Source organism: Primulina tabacum, chromosome 2 (assembly GCF_025594145.1).
Source record: "Primulina tabacum isolate GXHZ01 chromosome 2, ASM2559414v2, whole genome shotgun sequence".
NCBI classification, from domain to species: Eukaryota; Viridiplantae; Streptophyta; class Magnoliopsida; order Lamiales; family Gesneriaceae; genus Primulina; species Primulina tabacum.
The window spans coordinates 52,122,501-52,139,020 of NC_134551.1; the positions used below are offsets into that span (position 1 = coordinate 52,122,501).

Below are 16,520 nucleotides of genomic sequence, written 5' to 3' on the forward strand. Positions count from 1 at the left end.
TTGTGTTTGTCAAAAATTGAAAAGTTCTACTTTTTAGTGTGTTAGAAGTTGACATTTTAATCCAGTGTAGGTATCTTGTGAGACAATATCATGAATCTTTATCTGTATTCACAGTAAAAATTATTTCACGGGATGTTAATTCATCATCTTTACATGGCTAAATGGTGTCCATGTCAGCAAACATGAACTATTATATTTTTGCCTTCGTATTTTTCGGAGGCTGTTAAGTGTGAACTAACAGTCAAAAGTTCAAAAGACTGCCAAAACGAACAAAAAAAAGGCTGTGTGCCACGTGTCGTACATCTCTTTTTAATTTGAGCCACACGATTCCATCCCATTTATCCTTAATTTTACTAAATTTACCAATCTGACGTGGCACCCCTACATCTTCTTCATCCTTCCCCCCTGAACCAATCCCACAACTATTTCTCCACTTTGCATCATTTTTTTTTTTGTGTGTTTACTCTCTCTGATATCCTTTTTCTTTCACTTTCTTTGCCTTCTTTCTCTGTATTTTTTGATTCTTTCTTCTTATTTGTGTTTCTGCTCAGTTGTTTTTTCAGTTAAAGATCGAGTCTTTGGGGGTCTTTCTGCGCATTTTTCACTTACTTTTTCTGTACATGTAAAGATATCTGCAAATTGATGTTTTACCAAAGTTTTGTTGAAAAATCAGAACTTCCCTGTCTATATTTTTCCCACATAATCAAAAATTTCCATCCAGTGATTTTAAATTTCTTGTTCCTCGTCTCTGAGGGAAAAACATGGTTCCTACTTTCTTGAGATGATATCTTAGATTACTAAGTGTTATTTATTTCGGGGATCCGTTCTCAATTCTTGAGGTGTATAAGAATTTCCACCGGAAAAAGACTGAGATCGAGGGAATTGATTTCCTTCAGCTGAGAAGGTTTCGAAATTTCTGTAAAAAAGAAAAGAAAAAATTGGAGAACTGATGGTCACTGCAGCCGAGTCTATACAGGTTAGCCATTTTTGTACTAAAAAAATTGTTTCTTTTGGTTTTAAGGTTTTTTATTTGCTTAGTTTGACTTCTCGTAGGTTTCTGGTGTTACAGTGGTATCAGCAAGAATTGTGTTTTGTTTTTAACCACCATTAGCCAAATTAATTATGCTCTGCACTGGTGAAAGGGTAAAAAAACCCGGAAAATGAAGCGAGGGTTTGCAAAATCTAAAATTTGGAAACAGAAATTTATAATCGCTTTTTTTTAACTGTTCAGTGTTTCTAAACTCCCCAAGTACAGTAGTTTAATTCGATTAGAGAGATATCTTGTTCTTGATTTTCTTGTCCAACAAATATGTTTGGTCCGAATATTGAGTAAATCTTACACTGATGCTGTAGTAATCCAGCCACGGTGTTTTGCTGTAATGTGAATCATTTAAACATAGCTGCGGGTTTCTCGAGTATTGTTCTTGACATTTGGTGGGTTGTTTTCTTTATTCCTTCTACCGCAGGAGCAAATTGGAGGCACGGGGTTGGACACTTTTCCTCCTAGTAGCAATAAGTCTCTCTTAGAATTGGGTACACCTGCTGGTACCCAGTCGAAGGAGCAGTTTCATAACGGGGAAGAATTTTCTCCGAAGGTGTATATCCTCTCTTGTTCATGATAACAATTTTGGTGGTAATTTCCAACTTCTCTTGCATTTTGGCAGCTTATTTTTAAACTTTTTGAATAGATGAGGAAGCCATATACGATAACAAAACAAAGAGAAAGATGGACAGAAGAAGAGCATAAAAAATTTCTCGAGGCGCTGAAACTCTACGGTCGAGCTTGGAGGAGAATTGAAGGTGTTTATTTTGTTAAAATGGTGTTCTGTAAATGTATCTTTCAGTACTTCTCTTATGTTGGTGATTCTTGAAATTCATCTTTACAGAGCACGTGAGTACAAAAACTGCGGTGCAGATTCGGAGCCACGCGCAGAAATTTTTCTCCAAGGTATTACTTTTACTGCACTTAGATCAGTTTGCCGCCTTTTTGGGCTAGGTCTATAATGTTGGGATCCAACTTAGTTATTGATAAACTTTATTCTATTCGTGTTGCAATGATATTCTGATGTCTATGTGGTGATTAGGTCTCACGTGATCCAAATGGAGGTGATGCCGAATCCGAAAAACCAATTGAAATTCCTCCTCCCAGACCTAAAAGAAAACCAATGCACCCTTATCCTCGTAAATTGGTTTGTCCGGTTAAAACAGGAATTATAATACCCGAGATACCAACAAGGTCTTTATCTTCTAGTCTGTCCATTTCGGAACCAGAAAACCAATCTCCTACATCGGTATTATCAGCGGTTGGCTCAGATGCATGTGCTGGGGCAAATTGTTTGTCTCTAATTTCTGGTTTAAAAGATGAATATTCAAGCCCGGATGAACAAGTTTCTCTGGTACTAGCTTTACTCATTTTACTCATCTTCCTATAGTGCATGATATGGCAAACTCTTGATCCACTTAAAATGTTTATGCTATATTGGATTGAGATGATTTGATATTAATAAGATTCAAGCATGTTTTTTTGTGTGATTTCTCTTGATTAAGCTATACTAAAGATTTTTCGACCATATTTGTTAAAGTTTACTTTGGCATACATGAAGGGATAATGATTATGTAACAGAATGAGTGTTTGTGGTCGAACAATATAAATCTGCGATGCGTATCATTCTCTCTTCTCTATATTTCTTCTACCCTACTTTCTAATTCAACAGTTAAACTGGACAGGGATTGGAGCTTTTGTCTCAGAACGAATCTCTTGTTAAAGAAGATTCAAACGAATCAGCTGCTCAGTGCTTGAAGCTGTTTGGTAAAACGTTACTCGTTTCTAATCCACGTGGACCATCTAATGTAGCAGCTATGCCTAGCAAGCTCGAGTCCTCCAGTGAAAACGTGGGGAGTTGTTTATTTCCTTGGAGCGCTGCACCTTTGTCACTTTGTTGTGGTGCTACAAATAGCGATATTTATTACACGCGAGTGGTAAGTGAAAACTCACACCATTTGGATACTCAGTGTCCGGTTTCTTTACCATGGTTGACACTCTGCCGCACCAAATCACCAACAACTCAGGAAGTGCATAATCCTACCCCGATCAAAGCTCGAATGTCGCGTGATAAGCAACCCAAAGATGAAGAAAAGGAGGGGTCCTCAACTGGTTCAAATACGAATTCGGTTTGCACGACAGGAGGAGAGAAAAACTGGGGAGCTGATAGCTATGGCCTCTCATTTGAGAGGAAATCCGAGGGACAAAAATCACTGCCCTCCAAATTAAGCAAGAGGATTTCAGCTAAATCAGCTAAATGTGGAAAAGGTTTTGTGCCTTATAAAAGATGCCTTGGCGAAAACCTATCTACCCTGACCTCGAACGAGGCTTCCGAAGAACGAGAGAAACAAAGGGTTCGCCTCTGCTTATAAAAGCTTGTGAAGAAACGTTATGCAATTTCTGAGGTGCCACGAGTATTAACATTTAGCAACGTATTTCTAGTGTAATTTTTGTTTACCTATTGAATCTTGAGATGTATTTTATGTTTTGGAATTTCTAATGTTGTAATGTGCGAGGAGTTGATTTGTGTTCGTGCAGTATCCCTCACATCTCTGAGCTTTCTTTGTACAATTTGTAGTATATAAAATCAAGAAGAGCTTGGAAGTTCAATGTAAACGTTTTTGTTGTTCATTTGCATTTCCTAGTCAAGAACCATATGCTACTTAACATTTGCCACTCATGTATATGCTCCTCTTGTAGGAAAGATGGTTGGATCTCCATGAGTAGGAATGACTTGTTACTATATATGCTATGCTACTTACTCTGTGCGACTGTTGTATAAACAGCATCGAACATTGCCACTTTATCAAAAACAGTAACAATGGCTAGTGAATATATAGTACAACAGAAATTACGTTAAATCTTACAATTATATGTGTTTCGTTTATGTTAAGATTGGAACTTGGACTAACTCAACTCCAAAAGCTAGCTCAAGGGGGGAGGATTGTCCAAGTCTATATATGGACCTCCCAGATATTTTATTCAACCGATTGAGACAACTAACACACATTCCTCACGTCCAGTAATAAACATCTGAAACGTGAATGGATGGCCCAACTATAGGCAGTCCAACACATATCGATAAAACTTAACTATGATATCATGTTAAGATTGAAACTTGGATCTAACTCAACTCCAAAAGCTAGCTCATGGGGGAAGGATTGTACAAGTGTATATATACAACTCTCAGATATTTTATCCAATCGATGTGAGATAACTAACAGTTTCGACTGCACTCTTAGCAAAAAAAATTAATATCTTCTCTTATGGTTCTGCAAGTTAAACCCGCTAATCTATGTTACAAATCTGTAATAACAATATTGCAGTTTCTGAATCACAAATATTACATCATACATTTAATGGCTAACACGTGATGACATAAATAACATGAATGGAATTTGTTAAATAATAAATTAGTACTGAAGTCATACAATCAATCTTGGAACATATCTACCTCTAGATGGTGGAGATTATTTTTTTGTGTTGCTTCGAATTAAAAATTTATGATACGATATTTTTCTAATATGTATGGCGCGACCGAAAAGGGAAAACAGATGCAATGTTATCGGATCTTTCTCAACATGGTTTTCAAAGTTAGGTTTGAGAATATTCATGAAAGATTATAGAGAAGAATGGGGGATGGAAATATTCGATTGTGAAAATGGATTGACAAAAACTTATGTGAGACGGTCTTACGGTTCGTATTTTATGAGACAGATCTCTTATTTAGGTCATCCATAAAAAAATATTGCTAGACTTTTTATTGTGAATATCGGTAGGGTTGACTCGTCTCACATATAAAGATTCTTGATATCGTCTCACAATATACCTACTCAAGAAGATTTATTTTATGTTGTTGGGATGATCCATTATTTTGTGAATAGTAATTCAATTTTCTAAACGTTGTGTTAAGATTTTCAGTATTTTACCGAATTGCGATGTTTTAATCTTGTATTGTTTGTTATTCTTTACCAATACTTGAATTAAGACAGTGTTTGCAATCTTTAAAAAAAAAAAAAAACTGATTCGTCACCTTTTCAATTTAAAAAATTCAAATGAAAAATGAAGAATTACTTTTTTGCGGAGGTTGCAATGTCACCATGTTTCCAGTTTATAATTTAAAAAAATCATATATCTATATTGTTATATAAAAAGATGAGATCGTGATATTTACTAATAGGACGACAATAAAATATCTAATCACATATTTGTCCTTGTTACTCACTACCTCACTAATAACCTTCTCGATTCAATCCATGTTTCACGTACAAAATTTTATCCTCGTTTAATATAATGTATTTATACGATCTCCCCAATTTTCAAGAAGTTATACCATTGGAACTGTGTGTTTATTGTAAATGAGAAGTTTAACTTTTTTTTTAAAAAAAATTAAAGAATGTTATGAATGATAAAAAAATTGGCCAAGATCGAATCCATCGTAGTGGAAGATCCGTTGCCATTTTCTCTTTATTCGATTCCATGCTTGAAACCAACGTCTTGATTAAAATTATCAGTCGATTTACTAGTTGGATTAGTACATGTGGATTAGAACTCGACCACGGATCCATAACTCGTGAAGAGTATAACTCATTATGTTGATCGAATGACGCCTTAAACATTATCTCAATTATACTTATAAAAGTGAATATCTATCGATGTATTCGGGGTTCATATTTTTTAATCAAAAAAACTCTTGTGAGACGGTCTCACGGATCAATTTCGTGGATCGAATATCTTATTAGAGTCATCCATGAAAAAATATTACTTTTTATGCTAAGAGTATTGTTTTTTATTGTGAAGATCGGTAGGACTGACCCGTCTCACAAATAAAAATCTGTGAGACCGTCTCATAAGAACTTATTCTTTTTTAATAGATTATACATACAAGAATAGATGTTTATATTTGTATGCACTCTTGGAATATTATTATGATAATATAATGAAATTTTTCTTATTTTTATTCAAAGTAATCTAGAAAGATGGTAATGATGTAGAATGGTCTCGAATTTTATTTAATTTGCGTTACAAAATTATTGAATTAATTATTTCATTTAACAGCTCGATATTCATCCTTGATTATTAAAAAACATACTCTGTACAAAATAATTTAAATTAAACGAAAGTGGTATCGAAATGATTCTCCATAAAGCTTGAGACTCACCTTCAAAACAATAACCCATATTCGGAATTTACTTTTCATATTTTTAGTCATTCGAACTTAAACTTAAATAACATTTAATTATTGTTTTAAAAAATAAGATAAAATGATAATTATATTTACCCTATTTTTTTAGCCTTAGGATAAATTTATTATCTGGGGAAAATTGTAAATAAATTTTTAATAAATAAAAAGATAATAATATTTGTAGAGGTTTGATATTTTTAAGTTTTTTACGAAATTGTTATAATTGAGACTAGAAGATGAGTATGTCTCTTGTGAGACGGTTTCACGAATCTTTATCTGTGAGACGGGTCAACTCTACCGATATTCACAATAAAAAGTAATACTCTTAACATAAAAAGTAATAATTTTTCATGGATGATCCAAATAAAATGGTAATAATTTTTTATGGATGACCCAAATAACATATCTGTCTCACAAAATACGACTCATTAGATCGTCTCACGTAAACTTTTATCCGAGAAGAAAATGTTCATGCAAACAAATGATAGTGCAAAAAACCCACGCACCCAACCACCTATTTCGTGGGTATAATCCGCATATTCTCGTTTTTCATGGGGCGTGGTGGGCACGCATCAAAAACAATCCTGTTGGCCTTCAACGCACTCTCAACACGTGCACGAGCCACTCGAGTTTTGATTATTTATAATTGAGCCCCTCATCTATCCTCATTTCCACGGACTACACCCTTCCATTTATATATATTTACACGGATCCATACGTAGGCAGAGCTTCTTTTTTTTTTTACGTGTCTTTTCGGTTTCAGCTTCTCTCTGTTTCTGAATCTGTTATTGAGCTCACAGTGAGTGACATTCATTCTGAAATGGCTACTAGAAAATTGAGCGATTCTGATGAGGAGAAGATCGTCAACCTCAAAATAGCTGTCTCCGGTCTCAATCAAATCAGGTCTTATTTCCCTTTTCCTTTATTTTTTCAATATTTTATTTTAGTTGCAAGTAATACGGATCTGAGGAGTGAATGATTTTGATTGGCATTCATGTTTCAGCGAGAATGAGAAATCTGGATTTGTCAACCTCGTATCTCGATATCTCAGGTGCGGTTGGAGATTTTTTCCCTCCCTTGACTGACTGATTATTCGTGTTATGATCGTCGGAGATGTTTGGATTCCGTGTTTTGTTGCGTATATAGTAGCTTGATGTGTTTCATTTGTCGGAATTTGTGAACAGAAGTGAGTAGATTTATTTAATTTACCTTTGTTTGGATTTTGAGCTCCATGCTAAGTGCGGTCAGCAAGCTAGACGGAAGATGAATGTTTTCGAGTCTCATTTATGATTGATGCGATCTGGGTGAAATGAGTGAGCAGGGTCGGGTGCTCCACCGGATCTGCTATCAAAATGATGAAGGAAATAAGAGCAATGTACATATCTGAACCAGAAGGTTCTTTCTCGGGCGGAGAGGATTTCCTGCACCCAAGAAGGTAATCACGTGAATAGGCGCCGGAGGGGTGTCCGGCGTGGCCACTCCGATGGTTAAGTCAGTGAATGATTCAAGCCAAGAACCAATGTAACCAAGTGATGGTTGTGATATTGGTGTAAATAAATGAATGAATGTAAATGTAAAGAGAGAACCTGATATTTATAGTATGAGAAGTAATGATGACCTCGTTCTCTGTGCTACCTACTAATTATAGTAGGACGGCTGAGCACACCCTATATTCTGACATGTCAAATCTCATACTGATCACATCCAGCCCATCTGATTTTGTCAACCCATCGGCCTGGTGTCAGAGATGGGACAGTCGCCCACATCCTATTCTGCTAGTATACTCGAGTGTGGTGCTCATATCGAGGTGGCCTAGGTAGAAAGTTCCCGGGAGTTTGAACGAGAGTCCGGGCGTCCAGTGGCCCGGGGAGGAGACGTCCCAGGCATTCACCCGCCCGGCTCCTGATGAACCCTTCCTGCCGACTTGTCTTGATTCTGGCCATCCATCCAGTATCCTGGATCGTCCATGCCCCGGGCACAAGAATCGTCCATGACTTGGGCACCCGGGCTATCTCGAGGGTATCATCAGTCCCTCCTTAAATAGTCGGGCTAGAGTCATACTCGCTGTCCCGATTAGTCTTGTGTGCCCGATCATGAAAAATATTTAGTTTGTCTGTAAAAGCATCGGGGGCTTCATGTATCCCAGAGATGAGATGAGGTGCCGGGAACTTACGTCTCCCGGGCTTGATGAATGATCGAAGTGCGGAGCCCCGAGCCAGGGTACGCATGACTAGCCCAGGGTACAGGTCTCTGGACTTAATAGATAACCAGGGTGCGGAGCCCTGGCCTTCATGAATGGTCGAGGTACGGAGCCCCGAGCCAGGGTACGGGTCCCTGGACTTAATAGATAATCAGGGTGCGGAGCCCTGACCTTCATGAATGGTCGAGGTACGGAGCCCCGAGCCAGGGTACGGATCCCTGTACTTAATAGATAACCAGGGTGCGGAGCCCTGGCCTTCATGAATGATCGAGGTACGGAGCTCCGAGCCAGGGTACGGATCCCTGGACTTAATAGATAACCAGGGTGCGGAGCCCTGGCCTTCATGAATGGTCGAGGTACGGAGCCGCGAGCCAGGGTACGGATCCCTGGACTTAATAAATAACCAGGGTGCGGAGCCCTGGCCTTCATGAATGGTCGAGGTACGGATCCCCGAGCCAGGATACGGATCCCTGGATTTAATAGATAACTAGGGTGCGGAGCCCTGGGCCGGGGAGCATGTCCCGGGACTTGGGAATGGTCGAGGTGCGGAGCCCCGAGCTAGGTTTGAGAACCCTGGGCTTATAAATAACCAAGGTGCGGAGCCTTGGCCGGGGAGCATGTCCCGGGACTTGGGAATGGTTGAGGTGCGGAGCCCCGAGCCAGGTTTGAGAACCCTGGGCTTAGATAATGTGTCGGGGCCTCGTGTCTCCCGGACTTTAGATAATATGCCGGGGCCTCATACCTCCCAGGCTTAAGAGAATGTGCCGGGGCCTCATAACTCCCGGACTTAAGATAATGTGCCGGAGCCTCGTACCTCCCGGACTTTCAAGAATGTGCCGGGGCCTCATACCTCCCGGACTTAAGATAATGTGCCGGGGCCTCGTACCTCCCGGGCTTAAGAGATTTTGCTTTACCTGCTGTATTAGTTTTATTAAAAATCAAATCACTAACCTGAAAATATTGAATTCGAATTCATTTTCGGTAGAGTGAAACTTCTCTGGTTGAGCTAAATTAGGTGACTAATATAGCTGTATGCTACTGAGTGCATAACAAATGCTTTTCATGCCAATCCGGGATAGTTGCTGAGCTTTGAGCCCATATGAAACCCACATATAAGATCTGAGTGCCGAGCTGGTCGGACTTGTATGTTTGCCAAGTAGAGTTGGGCTTATTTTTGAATGAAAACCATATCTACGTCTTGAGCTCAATTTCCCACAGACGGCGCCAATGATGCGATCCGGGTGAAATGAGTGAGCAGGGTCGGGTGCTCCACCGGATCTGCTATCAAAATGTTGAAGGAAATAAGAGCAATGTACATATCTGAACCAGAAGTTTTTTTCCCGGGCGGAGAGGATTTCCTGCCCTCAAGAAGGTAACCATGTGAATGGGCGCCGGAGGGGTGTCCGGTGTGGCCACTCCGATGGTTAAGTCAGTGAATGATTCAAGCCAAGAACCAATGTAACCAAGTGATGGTTGTGATATTGGTGTAAATGAATGAATGAATGTAAATGTAAAGAGAGAACCTGATATTTATAGTAGGAGAAGTAATGATGACCTCGTTCTCCGTGCTACCTACTAATTATAGTAGGACGGCTGAGCACACCCTATATTCTGACATGTCAAATCTCATACTGATCACATCCAGCCCATCTGATTTTGTCAACCCATCGGACTGGTGTCAGAGATGGGACAGTCGCCCACATCCTATTCTGCTAGTATACTCGAGTGCGGTGCTCATATCGAGGTGGCCTGGGTAGAAAGTTCCCGGGAGTTTGTACGAGAGTCCGGGCGTCCGGTGGCCCGGGGAGGAGACGTCCCAGGCATTCACCCGCCCGGCTCCTGATGAACTCTTCCTGCCGACTTGTCTTGATTCTGGCCATCCATCCAGTATCCTGGATCGTCCATGCCCCGGGCACAAGAATCGTCCATGACTCGGGCACAACCCGGGCTATCCCGAGGGTATCAATGATATTTATAAAAGTTTATGCTCGACATCTAACAAACTTAGTGTCTTCTAACTTCTTACTCATGTATGATTTAATTCGATTGAATACAATGGTAGAGGGTTGCATTTACTTATGATTTCTGCTGAACTGATTTTTTGTGTATGGTTGTAACTTGTAAATAATAGTGGTGAAGCTCAGCATATAGAGTGGAGTAAGATTCAGACCCCAACTGATGAGGTCGTGGTGCCATATGACTCCTTAGCCCCTGTGCCTGAAGGTGTTATTCCTTTTCCAATCCTGTATTTTTTCACCTCTCAATTTCAAGACATCTCTCCTTTTCTCCTAAAACCATCAAATTTTGGATTGGATTAATATGTTTTAGCCTACCGTAGTTAATATATATTTGGTCTGGTGTGTTTACCTGTCCATTTTACCACAGATCATGCAGAGACAAAGACACTTTTGGACAAACTTGTGGTGTTAAAGCTCAATGGAGGCTTGGGAACAACAATGGGATGTACTGGCCCAAAGTATGCCTTGACAATATTTCTCCTTTTATCTGTTTGTGATTACTATGCCTTGACAATATTTCTCCTTTTATCTGTCTGTGATTACTTTACAATTGAACCACTTATCTGTCTGTGATTACTTTACAATTGAACCAAGGAATGCTTCTATAATGTTGCGTCTCATGCAATAGTTTCTAAAGGCTATTGAAAACCAGTGAAATTCTTGTAATAATCTTGGTGCTCAAAGTGTTCTCAGGTATCTAAATGAACTGGTGAACTGCATTTTGTCCTCTAACCCGATCTTAGGGGCTGTCTGAAAATTTAACCAATTGTGAGGGTGATCCACCATTTTTTGTTTAATGTGGTCTAAAATGCAACTGATTCTGAATGAACACTAGCATATCAAATATATATATATATTTTTACTTTACCATTTTATTATTTGCTACATACATATATTTTTATTCCTTTACCATTTTATTTTATTTTTTTTTCAAATTTTAGACCAACAAAATTTTCTAATTATATACTATTTATGGGGGCTGTATACGCAATCCCTTAAGAAAACTTGTCATAGTTGTGTTCGGTGATGCTCTTTGATTATCATAATCGGCTTAAGTTGCATTCATTCCCATGATTTAGGTCTGTCATTGAAGTTCGAAATGGTTTGACATTTCTCGACTTGATTGTCATCCAAATTGAGGTATTATTCTAACGTCACATATTCTCCAGTTTTGTTTTATTCCATGGTGCATGCAACTGATTTTTTCAGTTGTCAATAGACACTCAATGCTAAATATGGATGCAATGTGCCCCTGGTTTTAATGAATTCATTCAACACTCATGATGATACTTTGAAGGTAAGATATCAGTTCTACCTATGGGAGGAGTCTCTCCAGATGAAATTAAACATGATTATTTTTTCTTTTCATATGCCAGATTGTTGAAAAGTATACGAACACAAACATCGAAATTCATACATTTAATCAGGTCTGTATACATATGTTCATTTTTCTGCAATAATTTTGTGATGACAATTTTGGTGGTCTGAGTTCATTTCCTTTACTTTTCAGAGTCAGTACCCTCGTTTGGTTGTTGATGATTTCTTGCCCCTTCCCAGCAAAGGAAATGTTGGCAAGGATGCATGGTATTTTCTGTCACTGATTCGTTTGTTCTTCTGATTCTTGCAGATTTATATTTTGGCAAGTTTTAAATTTAACTGATACTTCTGGTGTCCGTTGTTATTTTCTTATGCAGTGTTTACTTTACTTATTTAAGGACATGATGTATATTGTAATCTTCAAATATATCTTTAGTTTCACTAATCTTTTCACATTTTATGCATATTTCATTTTCTTTGTTTTAGAATCTTTAAGTCTTATTAATGCATGTTGCAAATACAGGTACCCCCCTGGTCATGGAGATGTCTTTCCATCTTTGATGAATAGTGGGAAACTTGATCTCTTACTATCACAGGTGCAGCTGTATAAAGCACCAAGCTCTTTTTATTAAGGTACACAACTGCTCAAGGATGTCTGGTTACATCTCATTCTTATTTTCTTCTTTCTTTTTCCTCTCAGGGAAAAGAATACGTCTTTGTTGCCAATTCTGATAACTTGGGTGCTGTTGTTGATTTGAGTATCCTTGGTGACTGAAATCTCAGCTTTACATATTGTTCAAGCACTTAATAATATTTTTGTGTTTAGCTGCCATCTTGTAGAATTTAATTTTTGCTTTATACGTGTATGTATGTATGTACGTGCATGTGTGTTTTATTCGAGGTAGAATCTGTGGATTCATCTGCAAAACCCTGCCTTAATTCACTGTTGCAGAAATTTTAAACCATTTGATCAATAACAAGAATGAATATTGCATGGAGGTACTAAAAAATGGTTTATTCTTAAATTTTATTCATTTTAGGACAAATTGTTTCCAGAGATCAACGTACGTGTTTGTGCAGGTCACACCCAAGACTCTAGCTGACGTGAAGGGTGGTACACTAATCTCTTATGAAGGGAAAGTACAGGTATGTTGAGTGGTTGCATTTCTCCTCATATAACATTCAATCCTGAAGTTTAAATTCTTTGATTCTTATGAATCCACCTCCATAACATAGTAGATTGAAATAGAACAGTTTCATATGCTGGCTCAATTTTATTTGATTTTATTTTTCCTGAAATTATCCTGGCTCAGTTTTTGTGAACTCTGGTAGATTCCTTCCTGGAAGGGTTTAAACTAGTGGTCACCATTTTGGAGAAATAGGTGGCAAGCCATCAAAAGCTGTTGACCAATGTTGAGCCTTATGCTTCAGCTTTGAGATACCAAGTTACTTTTGTGCACGTGAACTCAACTCTAAGATTTGGTCCATGTGTTGTCTTTCAGATTGTAACTATAGCAACACTGACATATTTCAGTTCTGACAAAATAAATAGCTGTTATTTTGTTTTCCAGTATCTGACAACAAATTAGCAATAAAATACAGCTGTCTTCTCTATCACTTAATTTGCGCCTGTATTTACTAATCAATATCTTTTTTAAACTCTCTTGTTAATCTTCAATATTAGTTAGGGTAACTGTTGTCTTGTCCGTGCTGCAGCTTCTGGAAATTGCACAAGTTCCAGACGAATACGTGAGTGCTAATTCTTTTATCTGTTCTATTTGGTTTTCTATTATAGCAGTTTAAGTAATTTCTTTATTTATGATGTGAATCTATCTGGTTACCGTGGTTATTAAATCCACGTACAACAATGTACCATTATTTATTGCATTTTGGGTATAGAAATAAACACGTATTTTCGGATGCATTTTTAAGGCTCTTATAACTGCATCAAAACTTTTACAGTTTCATATTGGACGACCATTGAAAATAAATTTTCGAACTAATAGGTTGAGATCATTAATAATCATCAATCATATAAAATTGAAAGTCGAGTTCACTGATCAAAATAAAAATAAATGAACTTTTAGTTCTTATAATTTTCCATGATAAGATGTTTAGTGATCATAAGTTCTTGTTGCAAGAAATCAGGGAGTCCCAACTCATTGTTAAAAATGTCAAATGTCTAGTTTCTTTTTAGAGTGGAATCAGGGAATCCCAACTCATTTTTTTAGAATGTCAAATATCTTTTATCTTTTTTCACTAGAATTACGATAACATAAAATAAATCATTTTATATGCTTTCTAAGAACATATTTTACAAATGTGATCTATAATCTTATATGTTCTTCAGGAGCATAACAATATGTCGAGGACGTTATAAGATGCTTTAAACAAATTTAGCCAAAAGCCCACTTAAATGGTCTTGTCTTTTTGTGTTCCTGCTGTTAATAAATATCACGGGCCACTACTGCTTGGGGTTGAACTGATGGATATTTTCTTGTTGATACAGGTCAATGAATTTAAGTCCATAGAGAAGTTCAAAATTTTCAACACCAACAATTTGTAAGTCAGAAAATTACCCCAGGTTACTTCTGGCTATATTACTGCATTTTTCTAGAGAAATGCATAACTACTTGTATCACCATATCTTGCAGGTGGGTGAACTTGCATGCAATCAAAAGACTTGTGAAAGAAGATGATCTGAGGATGGAAATTATTCCCAACCCAAAGGTACGACGTTTATTGCTAGTAGAAATCTTTCTGGGAAACCGGACCTTTCTAATCACGCCAATACGACTTTTATAGGAAGTGGATGGGGTGAAAGTTCTTCAACTTGAGACTGCTGCAGGGGCGGCAATAAGGGTACAGACAGTACCTTCAAATGTCTTTGAAATAGTCAAATTTTGACGCATTGAATTTTAATTTGGTTCCCAATTATTTTTCCACGTTAATTAAATTAACTTAAGCAATCGTAATTCAGTTCTTTAATCATGCTATTGGCACCAACGTTCCCCGATCTCGTTTCCTTCCCGTAAAAGCAACTTCAGATCTGCTTCTAGTCCAAGTAAGTCTATGGCATATGCCATAGTTTGTGCATTGAATACACTAATGACGCGAGCCACACGCTGCTTATAATTGGTTTCTGACTCAATCATTCCTCAGTCTGATCTATACACCTTGTCTCATGGCTTTGTGAACCGGAACCCTGCAAGGGCCAATCCTTCCAATCCTTCTATTGATTTGGGACCTGAATTCAAGAAGGTTTGGGTTTATATCAGCTGTTATTTTCTTTGATTGGCGAATATCTCTAAATCATGTAATCTGAGATCTTTCCGTAATAGGTTGGCAATTTCTTAAGTCGATTTAAGTCTATCCCCAGCATTATTGAACTGGATAGCTTGAAGGTAACGGGCGACGTATGGTTTGGAGCTGGTGTTACTCTGAAGGTAACTTGAAATTCGGTTGCTCTTGTGGTTTAAATGTGAATGAATGCTTTTAAGCTTCTCATATCTCATGATATTTTTATTCATCTTGGTGGATGTGGTACTTTTTCTTTCAGGGTAAAGTTACAATTTCTGCAAAAACTGGCCTGAAGCTGGAAATACCTGACGGAGCTTTTATAGCAAACAAGGTAATATGCTGCATCTATCATGATAAATTAAGTGTTATTGGATTAGAGAAATTACCTGGTCTATCTAGCAAGATTAATTGTAGGATTAAAATGTCGACTTGAAACCTAAGTGCTTCATTCATGCGTTTGTACAACCCACATGCTGGTATGAAAAATTTATTCAGCTAGAAATAACTTTGTTTCTAACAGGTAAAGTAAATCATTTCAAATCTACTGAAAAATATTTTAGCGTGCGGATATTTCATTATTTGAGGATATGTGCAAGTTTTAAGTGCAATTACGCTGTGTTTGTATAAGCCAAGATATACACACTAGAGGGGACTTGAGGACTAAATACCATTTTTATACATCAAAATAAACATTTTGTAATTTTAAAACTTCTGAATTAAATGTTTCAGACACGACGTGTATGTGCCACGGTGCGAGGAGTAGTTTGTTTTTTCCCCATATTTACGATTATGTTCGAATTTATATCTCTGGCTTACCTTTGTCCAACTTGTTTCCAGGAAATTAACGGTCCTGAAGATATATAGAAGACTTGTTTCTTTTGAATTCAAGTAACATTTCTACGAGAAGTTCTTTTTACATAATTTTTTTCTTGTGATTATAGCATCAAGAATTGAAGTATGAGGTGAATAAACCCATTTGAAGCGTTCTTTTATATATATATATATATATATATATTGAAGTATGAGGTGAATAAACCCATTTGAAGCGTTCTTTTATATATATATATATATAAAAGAATTTGTGATGCATTGATTAGTCATCAGAATCTGTGAGCTCCCCATGTGTGATTCCTTGAGTTATTATTACTCAGGAAGGAAAAACACGCACAGGCACACACGAGAGCACCTCAGATCCAATAATTGATCTCCAACACCACACGTTCCCACGAGCGCATAAATTACAAGTGAGAAAATTATATTTTCAAGTATTAACTCTAAATCATCATTAAAAATTAATTCGATAATCGTGTCAGATAACTATTTTCAAAATTTTTAATTTGAATCTAAATCCTTCTCACAAGCCTAAATTAAACGCCACAATATCGATTATAAAAGCAGTACTTCTTCATTTATTTTAATGACACATCAAATCAGTAAAATTTCCAAATTCGTGGACCA

The 16,520-nt window shown here is 37.4% G+C and overlaps 2 protein-coding genes across 2 annotated transcripts; both read left to right on the top strand.

Moving 5' to 3' along the window:
* Window positions 1-396: 396 nt before the first annotated feature.
* LOC142536831 (protein REVEILLE 1-like) lies at window positions 397-3,673 on the top strand. The gene is made up of 6 exons (XM_075642203.1): window positions 397-976; window positions 1,467-1,595; window positions 1,689-1,800; window positions 1,887-1,948; window positions 2,085-2,396; window positions 2,728-3,673. Exons 1-6 carry the CDS (start codon window positions 950-952, stop codon window positions 3,412-3,414), a joined length of 1,329 nt encoding a protein of 442 aa, XP_075498318.1. The 5' UTR covers window positions 397-949; the 3' UTR covers window positions 3,415-3,673.
* A 3,263-nt stretch (window positions 3,674-6,936) lies between these two features.
* On the top strand, window positions 6,937-16,056 carry LOC142536833 (UTP--glucose-1-phosphate uridylyltransferase). Its single transcript, XM_075642206.1, has 21 exons — window positions 6,937-7,130; window positions 7,231-7,278; window positions 10,559-10,650; window positions 10,813-10,903; window positions 11,525-11,585; window positions 11,665-11,742; window positions 11,822-11,872; window positions 11,956-12,029; window positions 12,286-12,358; window positions 12,463-12,520; window positions 12,715-12,761; window positions 12,843-12,908; window positions 13,479-13,511; window positions 14,272-14,324; window positions 14,417-14,492; window positions 14,568-14,624; window positions 14,743-14,826; window positions 14,925-15,023; window positions 15,104-15,208; window positions 15,322-15,393; window positions 15,900-16,056. Exons 1-21 carry the CDS (start codon window positions 7,048-7,050, stop codon window positions 15,924-15,926), a joined length of 1,428 nt encoding a protein of 475 aa, XP_075498321.1. The 5' UTR covers window positions 6,937-7,047; the 3' UTR covers window positions 15,927-16,056.
* The last annotated feature ends 464 nt before the right edge of the window (window positions 16,057-16,520 follow it).